The 13,303-nt window shown below is 44.9% G+C and overlaps 1 protein-coding gene across 1 annotated transcript in view; it reads left to right on the top strand.

The window, feature by feature from the left end:
* The window catches only part of LOC121292003, a 67,289-nt gene extending 59,410 nt beyond the window's left edge, over positions 1–7,879 (top strand). The window contains 1 exon segment of the mRNA XM_041213736.1: positions 3,844–7,879. Coding sequence (XP_041069670.1) covers positions 3,844–7,514 — 3,671 coding nt within the window. The 3' untranslated portion in view covers positions 7,515–7,879.
* The last annotated feature ends 5,424 nt before the right edge of the window (positions 7,880–13,303 follow it).

The raw sequence follows: 13,303 nt of genomic DNA, 5'->3' as shown, positions 1-13,303 counted from the left end.
CTCCCAGCTCAAGGGGCATCACCACTCACTCTCTCACACACACCCTCACATCTCCATCTGGCCTGATCTCCTCTGGAGACTGCCTCCTCACCATCTCGAGGTCACTTGCACAGATCAACATTTGCCCCCAAACATACCCTGGGTTACCCTCCTTCCCCAGTACAGCCCTCATTCTGCAGCCTCTTCACTTACCTGAGGCCACTTCTCCCCTTTCCCCAAGCAAGTCTTAGTCATGCAGCCATTGAAAAGTCACCCTCGCCTTACAGCTGGTCTGGTAGTTAGAAGCCTGCCTGTGAGCCCCTGTAAAGGTGATGTGGTGCTGCCTGTGAAGCCTGGCGCTGATGACCACGAGTGCTGCTTCAGGCAAACAAACCTCGAAGTCCCGAGTGAAGAGCAGCTCACTAGATGCATGTTGCTTACGTCCAGTTGTGAAACACGGTGATGTGCAATCACACCGACGTGCCTGGGTAATCCAGCGTAGGGGGATGATTCTGGCGAGCAGGGCTTATAATGAGATACCAAAGTATTGAAATTAGGTTCCTGACATGCAGTGGGGGAAATGCGGCCTGCTATTGAAAGGTAGAGCAGACGATTGCAAACTGGCTTCACAAAGGCGTGAAACTGATTGTTGGCCTTCTCACCATATTGCCAATGGGAGCAGATGATTTCACCCAAGGTTATCAAGATTACAAGATCTGGGCGTATCAGCAGATTACCTCTATGGTTTAGAGATTCATGTATTCATCAGCTCTAAACTCGTATGTAATGGTAACTAAACATGAAAATGTATTGTAAGTAGTTCAACCTCTTTGGAAGGGTGGAAAATATTTTTAAAAAGTAAGGGGATTGTTGTAATATGCGTTTAAGGGATAGCAGCATGTCATTTACTCAACAGGTGTGTCATGCGTCCCTGTTTTAGTTTCGCTTTTACTTTCAGCGCAGCACAGCACATACAGCTCTGTTGCTGGTATCTTAAACTTTATACCAAATTATACCTGTTTTCCCGTGCCTATTCTAGATAAATGAACCATTTTTTCATAATTCTTTATGGGCGACTGATGCTTTTATGTCATTATAACACACATGACAGGCAGTATTGAAGCAATGGAGAGGCTGAGGGAGATCAGCAAGACCCAGAGCTGGATGTTATTCACATAGAAGTGGAAGCTGACCCCGTGACTTCAGATGACACATCAAAAAGCAGATAAAGAAGAGGAAGGGCCAATAATAGAAAATTGGAGTAATTCTGGATGTCACTGCAAAGGAAGGAGGGGGAGAAGACATTGTTATAGATGCAAAGACTATGATTGGACAAACTAGAATAATTACATAGAACTAGAAAGTCACAGAATCACAGCAATTTGATGGCACAGAAGGAGGCCATTCGGCCCATTGTGACTGCATCTCCAAATGAGCATGATGACCTAGTGCCATTGCCCTGCCTTTTCCCCGTACCCCTGCACATTGTTTCTATTCATAAATAAAGCCTTCTAAAGGCATATAAATATTAAGAGGGTGGTAAAAGGAGGATTGGGGGGACCTAAAAGAGAATTTACACATGGATGAAGGGGCCACAGCTGAGGTATTAAATGAATACTTTGCATCTGTCTTTACCAAGAAGGTAGATGCTACCCAGGCCATGGTGACAGACAAGGAAACTCTGTCACTAGAAGGGTTCAAAATTGGTAAGGAGGAAGTGTTGAATAGACTCTTGGTACTTAAAGTTGACAAGGCACCAGGACTGGACAAGATGCATCCAAGGATATTGAAAGAAGTGAGAGTAGAAATTGCAGGGGCACTGGCCATAATCTTTCAATCTTCCCTAGACTCAGGGGAGGTGCCAGAGGACTGGGGAATTGCAAACATTACACCCTTGTTCAAAAAAGGTTGTAAGGATAAGCCCAGCAATTACAGACCAGTCAGTTTAAACTCAGTGTGGGCAAGATTCTAGAAACAATTTGGGATTGTTTGGGATAGAATTAGTAGACACATGGAAAAATATGGAAGAGCCAGCATGGATTTCTAAAGGGGAAATCGTGTTTAACTAAATTGCTGGAGGTTTTTGAAGAGGTAATAGAAAAGGTCGATGTGGGTAATGCTGTTGATGTAGTGTACGTGGACTTTGAAAAGGCATTTGACACAGTGGTACAGAGCGAACTTGTGAGAAAGGCAATTGCTCATGGAATAAAAGGGACAGTAGCAACAGGGATACAAAATTGGCTGAAAAATAGGAAGCAGAGAGTAATGATCAATGCATGTTTTTCAGGCCGGAGGAAGGTTTGTAATGGAGTTCTCTAGTGGTTGACATTGGGACCCTTGCTTTCCTGATATATATCAATGATCTAGATCCTGGTGTTCAGAGGACAACTTCAAGGTTTGCGGATGATATGAAATTGGGAGTGTTGTGAACCATGAGGAGGACGGTGTGGAACTTCAAGAGGACATAGACAAGTTGGTGGAGTGGGCAGATAGGTCGCAGATGATGTTCAGTGCAGAGAAGTGTGAGGTGATGCATTTTGGTAGGAAGAACATGGACAGACAATATAAAATAAAGGGTGAAATTTTGAAGGGGGTGCAGGAGCAGAAAGACTTGGGTATATATGTGCATAGATCATTGAAGGTGGCAGGACAGGTGGACAGAGTTAATAAAGTTATATAGCATATAGTATCCTGGGCTTTTTTAATAGGGGCATGGTGTACAAGAGCAAGGAGGTTATGCTGAATTTATATAAGACTCTCATTAGACATCAGCTGGAATATTGTGTACAGTTCTGGGCACCAAATTATAGGAAGGATGTGAACACATTGGAGAGAGTGCAGATGAGGTTTACAAGGTCCCAAGGATGAAAAACTTCATTATGAAGATAGATTGGAGAAGTTGGGACTGTTTTCCTTGGAGAGGCGAATGCTGAGGGGAGACTTGATAGAAGTTTTAAAAATCATGAGGGGGCTAGTCAGAGCAGATAGGGAGAAACTGTTCCCGCTCATAAAAGGATCAAGAACGAGAAAGCACAGATTTAAAGTGATTTGCAAAAGAAGCAAATATGGCATGAGAAAAAACTTTTTCACACAACGAGTGGTTCGGGTCTGGGATGCACTGCCTGGAAGTGTGGTGGGGCAGGTTCAATTGAGAAATTCAAGAGGGCCTTAGATAATTATTTGAATAGAAACAATGTGCAGGGTTACAGAGAAAAGGCAGGGCAATGGCACTAGACCATAATGCTCATTTGTGCAGACACAATGGGCCGAATGGCCTCCTTCTGTGCCGTTAAGATTCTGTGATTCTGAAATGCTCTCTTGAATGCCATGATTGAACCTGCCTCCACCACATTTCTAGGCAGTGCATTCCAGACCCGAACCACTCGTTGTGCATAAAAGTATTTTCTCACGTCACTGTTCTTGATCCTTTTACGTGCGGGAACATCTACTCTGTCCAGCCCCCTCATGATTTCAAACGTCTCTCTCACATCTTCTCTTAATCTTCTTCTCTCCAAGGAAAACAATCCCAACTTCTCCAATCTATCTTCGTAACTGAAGTTTCTCATCTCTTCTTGTAAACCTCTTCTGCACGCTCTCCATTGTATGCCTCAATCACACATTGTATTAATCTGCTAAATGATAATCAGATCGATGATAACCAGTGAGACTTGCACTGATAAAAAGCATAAATCTTTTCTAAGAAAATGAAATGCTTATTCCATTTATGCCATATTTTCATTCCAAAAGAGAGCTTTCTCATTATAAATGATCTACTAAATGTACTATCTAAATTCTCTGATTAATTTCTCATTTAATACCATTAAACTCAAATCAAATCTGCCTGTTGCTCTATTTTTTCTGTAGGGGTAACATTGTGGGAAATAAAGGCCCTGCGGAATGACCTCGATGTGCGACCTCAGCCTAACACAGAGCTTCAACTCATTGCATCCGATTCCATTGAGAAGAAAGCCAGTGCACTGAATGTGAATGCATCATTGAAAGCAAGTTTCCTGGGTGGGCTGGTAGAGGTGAAAGGATCTGCAAAATATCTCAATGATACAAAGAGATCGAAGCAACAGGCCCGAGTGACCCTTCAGTACCGAACAACAACCAGGTTTGAGCAGCTGACAATGAGCCACTTAGACAGACAGAATGTAACCTACCCACATGTATTTGATCAGGGGACAGCTACTCATGTGGTTACAGCAGTGTTGTACGGGGCTCAGGCTTTCTTTGTGTTTGATCAAGAGGTCTCTTCAACAGAGACTCTACAGGATATTCAGGGTAACCTGGAGCTGATGATTAAAAAAATTCCTGTGATTGCAGTTGATGGTCAGGCCTCCCTAAAAGTGACCGATGGAGAAAACACAAATGCTCAGAAGTTCAGCTGCACATTTTATGGGGATTTCTCCTTGGAAAACAATCCCACTACGTTCCAAGATGCCATCAAAATCTACACAAATCTGCCAAATTTACTGCAACAGGATGGAGAGCACACAGTGCCCATGAGTGTCTGGCTCTACCCGCTCAATAAACTGGACTCCAAAGCTGCTCAGCTGGTACGGGACATAAGTATCGGACTGGTCAATCGCTCCCAGTCTGTGCTGGAGCAGCTCAATGAGGCAGTGATGAGATGCAATGATATGATGGGAGACAGTGTCACTGTTCAATTCCCAGAGATCAGACACAGGATAAAGAAATTCCAAGAAATGTGTCAGGAGTACGCATTGGTTTTCCAGAAGAGTTTAGCCAAGGTGTTATCATCTATCTGAGGAGGTGGGAAGAAGGAAGGATTATTGGTGGACATTCTGAAGAACAAGGAACAGTCACCATTCAATCATCAGTCACTGATCAAATGGCTGGATGACAAGGAGCGGGAAATGAATGTGGTGAGATATTATCTCATAATATTGAAAGATATACAAATTATGAAATCAAGGAGTGAGTTGGATAGAGAAGTGTTGAATCCAGAGACAGAGTATGTGGTTTGCTTCACATTCACATCACTGTATCAAGAGGATTTCTATCTGTCAGGAGCAGACAGCTACCTACAATCTCACACAACTGAGAGAATGCTGATACCTAATCCTGCTCACCAGGTTAGTGCAGAACATCACAACCAGCAGTGGTTTAACTCAGTGTCTGTATCCCAGAAGATGAGGGAATGCTCTCGCTTATTCCTGGATTTTTTCACAGCCAACAGAGCACGAGGGAAAACAAAATTCATTGCTGCTTCTGTACAGGATGACAGTAATGTAGGAGCATCGATTTACTTGTATGAGAGAGGGTTTGTGGTGAGTCACTGCTTTGAACTCCCATCACAGCCAGAGAAACCTGTGGTTAGTGAAAGAACACATGACAGTGTGACACTCCAATTACAGCCACCGAGATACGGTGCTGATGAGATTGTTGGGTACGAGGTGGAGTACCGAGCTAATCAACAGGAGGAATGGACAACTGTGGATACATCGGATAACTCCGATTCCCACACAATATCTGGGTTACAGTCGCACCAGGAGTATCAATTCTAATACAGAGCAGTGACCAAGGCAGGAGTCAGCATGGTCAGTGAGAGTTACAGTGTCACTACACTTCCTACAAATAAATCTGCTGATAGAAATCCCAAAGTTAGGATAATTATCTCCAGCAAGAAGAATGCAATAAAGGAGGAAATAAAGACAACAGTCAATGAATATCATTATCATGATACTTCAGGGGGATTGAAACCCAAGTCATTCTCTGCTCACTGTGGACAAGGAGATTCTTGTATACCAAGAAGTGATGGGGTTTTAATAAAAATAGTAAATGAACCAAAGAGACTGGCTGAGAAACTTCGCAGCGAAAGTACATTAACATCCAAAGGGAACCCTTCCATTTACACAATCCCCTTAGAGAAGAAGACAATTGACATGGATGGACACCGTGTAAAATGCTCCTTTGGAAAACCTACCAAAAAACATAGTGTGAGGACAGTTATGGTTCTTGGGGCAACAGGAGCAGGAAAAACAACTCTCATCAATGGAATGATCAACTACATCCTGGGTGTGAAATGGGAGGACAACTTCAGATATAAATTAATAGACGAAGGGACAGGAAGATCCCAGGCTGAAAGTCAGACATCCTCAATCACTGCCTATGAACCTCACCATCGAGAAGGATTCCAGATTGATTACTCTCTCACTATCATTGACACTCCGGGATTTGGAAATACCAGGGGGATAACCCGAGATAAATTGATCATTGATCAGATCCGAGAGTTCTTTACTTCCCCAGCTGGTGTTGATCAGATCGACGCCGTGTGTTTTGTTGCTCAAGCCTCTTTGGCTCGCTTGACTCTCACACAGAAATACGTCTTTGATTCAATTCTCTCCATTTTTGGCAAAGACATTGCAGAGAACATCCAAATCCTGGTGACATTTGCAGATGGACAAGTTCTCCCCATTCTGGAGGCCATCAATGTTGCTGAGGTATCATGTCCCAAAGATAAAAAAGGTTTTCCAGTTCACTTCAAGTTCAACAATTCAGCCATATTTGCTCAAAGTTCAGTTCCTGGAAACTCTTCTGGAACCAAGAGGAGCCCTGAGGATAGCAATGAGGAGGAAGATGAGGAGGATGGTGATAACTTTGATGCAATGTTCTGGAAGATGGGATCAAACAGTATGAAGAAATTCTTTAGAGCTCTGAACAAAATGGAAACAAAGAGTTTACGCTTGACAAAGGAAGTCCTCAGGGATCGTCAGCAGCTGGAAACTGCAATAGAGGGATTGCAGCCTCAGATCAAAGTCGGTCTGATGAAACTGGGGGAGATCAGGAGGACACAACAGGCTTTGAACCAACACCAGGTTGACCTGGATGCAAATAAAGATTTTGAGTATGAAATTGAAATCACAGTTCCTGTACAAGTAGATCTCAGAGGGACTGGTAATTATATAATGAACTGTCAGAAATGTCACTTCACCTGTCACTATCCCTGTAGAATTCCTAATGATGATGGTAAAAGGGGATGTGCAGCAATGGGCCAGAATGGATACTGCACAGTCTGTCCTAATAAATGTTTCTGGAATGTTCATTTCAAACAAAAGTACAAATTTGATTATGAAACTAAAAAGGAGAAGAGGACATACAATGAGCTGAAGGAGAAGTATGAAAAGGCATCTGGTGAAAAGATGACACAGCAGAAAATCATGGAGAATCTTAAGCAGGAATTCGCTGATGTTCAGGATGTCGTGTTGGAGCTGATTGAACAATCATCCCAGAGCATTTTAAGACTTGAAGAAATAGCTCTCAGACCAAACCCATTATCAACTCCAGCTTACATCGACCTTTTGATTCAATCTGAGAAAGAGGAGGCTAAACCTGGGTACCTGAATAGAATCCAGTCACTGAGTGCAGTAAAGCAACAGGCTGAGATAATAGCAGAAGTTGCTGGGAGAGAAGAGCTGTTACCAGAGGAATGGAAACAATATCAAGTTGGAAAGGAATGGAAAAAGGCCAGAAAAGGAGTTAAAGCAAGGATATCTAATATGTGCCATTGAATCAGTCATCAAGTCAATTAAATTGAAAAGTCTGTTGATGAATATTAATATAATGCAGCTGTTGCAAATATGGAAAACTGATGTTTCACCCAGTTGATCATTTTAAGCCTTTACTGATTTGAGTAACTCTTTCCAACTGTTTCTTATCTGGAGAACAGCTGTTTCACTCAGTTGATAAACTAATGCCTTATTCAGTTTCACTGATTGAATTAACTATATCCAGAGATTTCTCAGTTGATAAATTAAATCTGATTTTTGGTAAATTTTAGCACAGCTAATTTTATGGGAATAATGACTCTTTGGATTGTTGACTAAATGAAAAAAAAAACGCCTGTAAATTGTCAAATAAAAATTTGTGTTCAGATGACCACATACTAGAGACCTTTATCTGCTGGTAAGAAGCCCAGGAATCTACAATAAGCTGTCATCAGGAGCAGGAGGGAAGAAAACCTTTTTTATGGTTGTCAGAAGTCATAAGGCTGAGACATAGGAAATCATTTTATTCAGAATCAATTGGATTACTTCAAAATTTTATAAAATGAAAACAAACTGAACTGTTCTCAGAGAGCAAATAATTATCTGGGTAAGGCAACATGAAGAGGCTGAAGATGATGAATAATTCCAAGGAAGAGGTGTCGTAGTAGTTAAGATATTTGAGTTCCTTTAGGTTGGAGTAAGTTGGAAGAAGAAATCCAAAAATGTATAGAGAAAAAACACCAGCAGAAATATGAAAAATTATACATGGGTGTTGTTCCATTTCTCAATTGTAATGCAGAGGGTTTGAAACAAAAAGGTTACAAAGACAAAGCACTGGAAAGTAATCTGGTTACACAACAATTTGGGTCAGGGAGAGTAATGAGAAACCAAAAGCAGAGAATTCAGAAGCGCCGATAAAGATTACTGTTTTACTGAAAGAGGTGGGAGGTCAATGGGGGGAGGGATAAGAAGAAACATTCTCGTGTGGTAGTAAAATCCATAGCCTGGAAAATGAAAATATTACCAATCAGAAATAGTTGTGTAAAGTAAATATAGAAAAGGAACTGAGGACATAAATGGGGATACCTCAGTTCTTTATTAAAACACAGAATTACAATGTGGAGGCTATTCTAAGAGTAGTGGCAGTAAGGGTCTAGGAGGATGAAAATGGAAATTCTGTGTTCATGTAGAATGCTTGAAACAGACACAATAGTTCCAAGAACAGCTGAGAGTTCAAAGATATAGGGCGGAATTTTCCATGGCCACTGGCTTCGGGCGTTTTCGGTGACATGAGTGGACAATATAGTGAGAAGGCCACAAATCAGTTTTATAATGTCATGAAAGCAGTTTGTGATCATCCGTTCAGCCCACTGATGGTGGGCCGTGTTTCTGCCATCGGACATCGGGAAACTCATTGCAAAACATCTGCATAAGGCTAGCCCGCCGGACCCCCCCCCACCACACCCCCCCATGCTGATCATCTGCCCTCACACCGACTTGTTTTGCAACAGCATGTAAGCAGCAATGTGCACCTGGCGAGCTGCACTTCACTCAGGTCTTCCAGGTGTGTTTGCCGACCTTGCTTTGGGCAGCACTCGCAGTTTTATTTGCAGCAGTTCTGGGTTAGAAGCACAGAGAGGTATGCGCGCGGCTATATTTTAAATGTGGCGCCGGCATGATGAAGTGGCAAGTTGATGGTGTGGCATGCGAATCGGAGCCCACCTGCCGCCGAAATGGCGTGTTTCCCGAGAATGCATAATGCGGTGGGGTTTGAGATGATATGGCGTGAGAAGCCACCATTGTGGCCGGCGGGTAAAATGTTGTTTTACCTGCCCGCTGCTGCACTTAGTGCAAATCTGGTATGATCCCGACAATAGGGTGGAATTTTTCAGCCACACAAGGGCAGGCATCATTGCGGCTGGAACAGGAAAATTTAGAAAGTCGTTAAAAGTCAACAGCTTTCCAAATTTTCACGCCCTGCCCAAGACGATGCCTAGCAGTGTTGGGGCTGGAAATCCCTGCCCATAGTATACGTACAAAAATCAAACTCAGGTAGCGATGTCATCGAGGGAAGTGGGGAAAGGTTGACAGAGGAGGCTGAGAAGTATCATTCCTCACACAATACAATGAAACTCATGATGAGGATAAAATAGTTTGCAAAAGCTTCAGTGAGGAACGCAAAATAGAAATCTCAGAAGTCAAATACATATTTAAACAGCAAAGTGTGTTACAGGTTATGAGACCAGAAGGGAGAAGGTCAGTGATAGAGGTTCTAGAAAGTGAACTGAGAAAGAGATGGAACTCTTTAACCAGTTCTCCAGCATTCCTATCCATCTATAATCTTATCACGAGATCCTTTCCTTCACGAATGGTAGTGAAGGAGAAAACCTTTAAACAGGAGAACTAATACAAGCTTGACTAAAGGTCTCTCTCCTACATGAGATCTTAAATTGGTCTAAGATGGTCTGAGTTAACTGAGACTTATCAGAGATTAAAAATTGACTTCACTGATCAAGGATACGTGGGTGGAATTATCCATTTATGAGGCTAAGTGTGGTGGCAAGTGGTTTCAGCAGCGCTCAGCTTGCTGGCCAGAATGGCGGGAACTGATGCCGGATTCGGCACTTATTAATAAAGCACGCACGATTGTCGTGCAGAATCACCAGCCAGGTCAGGAGCTGATTCGTCCGCCACCGCATCAGGTGGAGGAGTCAAAGGTCTGGGCGCCATATTTAACCTCCAGTCCAACATATAACCTCACTCTCTCCAGCCCATCTGTCTCCAGGAGACCGTTACAGATGTCTGGCAACCAGGAGAACAAGGCTTGCAGCCTCAAGAAGAAGGCAGCGCACCACTTCACCCAACAGGCCCTCAAGGCCTTGATCAGAGGAGTGTGGGTGCACAGGCATGCCCTGTATCCCAGGGGTGGCTCCAGGAAGCACACTTAACTTCACATCTCTGGCCTTTGCAGAGCATGTCAGCGTGGCTGGCAACTGTGCCTGAAACACCATCCAGTGCAGCAAGAGGATGAATGATCTCATCTGCTCCACCAGGGGAAGTCTTCCTCCAACTCCCTCCAATATGAACTCTCATCATGGCATCATGCGCTTAAACAGCGACTCTATTCAGGGATCTCACACATATCAACACTGCCTCACGGAAACTTTCACAGCCCATCTATCATTTGCTTACTCTCCATCCACAGCCCTTTCTGGGGACAGCTCACCACACGCAGAGGACATGCATCTCACCCAACCTCTGCTCCATCCCTTCACATCATATGACTTTCTGCGTCTTTGTTCAGGCCAAGCTGCTACATAACAGGCGTGAGAGAGCGCAGACCGGGGGATGGACGGCCGACGTCATGGCCCTCACTGAGTTTGAGGAGGCTGCAGCTGAGCTGGCTGGGGAGGACAGGGATCGCTCCCGTGGGGAAGGGGAGATCGGCCTCTTCAAGGAACTGAATATGGACCACAGCTCCGTCACCTCATCAAATCCTGACATTCACAGTGAGCCACACGCAGTCTTATATAGTCTATGTTCATTAACTGAAACTCTATTCTCCATTTACTAGGCACCAGCGGATCGAAGCCCACAGCCGGCCCAGCACCAGTCCAAGCCCCCAGACGTCCGAGGAGGAAGCTCCGGAAGAACTGTCACTGCCCTCACACACACCCTCCACCAGCTCAGAGACACACACATCGTTGGGGCACAGATTAGGCTTGGGCTCACTTTCTGGGGAACACCTCACTGACACGTCCCTGTAGCAGTCGGAGGCAGGGACAGCTCAGGTCTCCAGCACTCGGAGGGCTGCTGGAGACCAGCCATCCGCACAGTCCGAATCAGATGATGAGCCTCTGGAAGCAGCTGCCAAATCTGTGCTAGAGATGCAGCAACAGGAGGCCGAACATCAGGCAGATTCATCAGTCACTCAGCAGACTAGAGCAGATGATGGAGAAATCCACCGCGTTTTGTCTGATGTCCTGACTCCAACAAGCGAGTGCCACAACGTAACCATGGGAAGATTGGCGTCCACTATGGGGACCTTGGTCCTGCAGGTCTTGCTGGATTTGCACACAGCCCTGCACTCCATGGCCACACACCCTGGTGGGCATCATCAAGACTTCTGCCTGTTTTTAAGGATGAAAACTCAAAGGAAAAGCAACCTTGGGCATCACCTAACCACTCAACTCAACAGCCCACTTGTTAATTTAACAAGCTATAACACTCAAGATGGAGGTGACATGGGGATGAGGCACCTTGACCTCCCTCCAGGTGCACCATCTCCTGCAGGAGTCAGGGTGGGGCCCTCGGAGAGGATGAGCGTCAGCCGGGCACCCCGGGGGTCTCCTCTCAGGACACTCTAAGGTTGTGCAGCCGCTCACAGCCCCCTCTGCCTGTGACCCCATCCACTCCAGCTTCTCAGGCCGCCAAGGGCAGGAGACCCTTATCAGACTGGGGCCCTCCAGACCTCGAGCCACTAGAGGGCGTCCACCAAGGTCATCACAGACATCAGGACGTAGCAGTCAGCAGGCTGTCTCCACCTCTGCTGCAGATGTCAGGGCTGCACCCAGATGCAGTGGTAGAATTAGAAAAGTTTAGAAAGACTTGTGTCATTTTTGGGTAACGTGTGTGTTATCACTGTAAAGAAATTATACTTTTGTTAATACGTTTGATGGTTACCTGATTGTTTCTGTCAACTGAAGGCATGGTGATTTTGTACATTGGAATCCTCTTATTTCAAGGTTTAGCTTTCCTCCCGCTCAGTGTCCCACTGTGAGATTCATATGCCTGTGATGTCAGGCTCTGTTGAACTAGTCTCCGCACCTTTGTATGATGTCAGGGAGATGTGTTTAAATCTTTATTGGAAATGTGTGATGTAAGCGTTTATAACCCTTCTTCCTTGCGGAACACCATTGAGCGAGGGCAGCTCATCAGCATTGATATTCTAGCAGCATTTGTGTCTCCTCAGTGGTAGTAGCAGAAAAAAGACACCCAGGAGGAGGAGATCCCTCGGCATGTCCACATCCCAGTCACAGCGATGTTTGCATCATTAGATGGTGGCGAAGGCTTCAAGTCTTCCCTCTCATCGCTCTTGCTCCAGAGTGGACTCTCAGTTCCCAGAGTGAGCTCACTCACAGGGCCCCATGCACCAAAGCAAAGAGCATGGCCTGGTGATTCGTGAGGCCAGAATGCGCAAATGTGAATCTATGACTTGTTCTCGCTGTGAGTAGTTGAATATCCCTGAGATCAAAGGGAATGTCCCTGAAAGCTAGGAGAGAAGTGGCCATATTCCATCACTTAACTTTACTCTTCCTGCAACCTGTCAGTGATTAAAGTATCACAGTCATGCCTCCCAAGCCTTCCTTTCTCCAAGGCGTGATCGTGCTCATTCTGACCCTCAGCAACCTCATGAGGTTCCTGGGCCTGTGGATCTTCATCCTTCGATGAGCTCTTATCCTCCTCTGGAAGGGGTTCACCTCTGCATTGCCAGATTGTGAAGGACGCAACCCCCTGCGATGATGTGGGAAACCCTGTCGGGAGTGTACTGTAGTGAGCCACCTGAGCAGCCCAAGCATCTGGAACACATCTGCAGTAGCTCCATGGTCTGCTCTCTAAGGGAGTGTGTGGAGCTGTGAGCCGTGTTGTACCTCTCCTCGGAACGACACAGAGGGCAACACACCGGTGTCATCAGCCAGCGTTTCAATGAGTACCCCTTATCCCCAAGCAGCATTCCCTGCAGATGTAATGGCCCCTGGAAAACCTCAGGCACCTGGGAATAGCTCAGGATGTAGGAGTCATGGCAACTCCCA

This window comes from Carcharodon carcharias, chromosome 19 (genome assembly GCF_017639515.1).
Source record: "Carcharodon carcharias isolate sCarCar2 chromosome 19, sCarCar2.pri, whole genome shotgun sequence".
Taxonomy (NCBI): Eukaryota; Metazoa; Chordata; class Chondrichthyes; order Lamniformes; family Lamnidae; genus Carcharodon; species Carcharodon carcharias.
The sequence above is the reverse complement of the archived record's forward strand: the minus strand, read 5'-3'. Positions and strand labels throughout refer to the sequence as shown.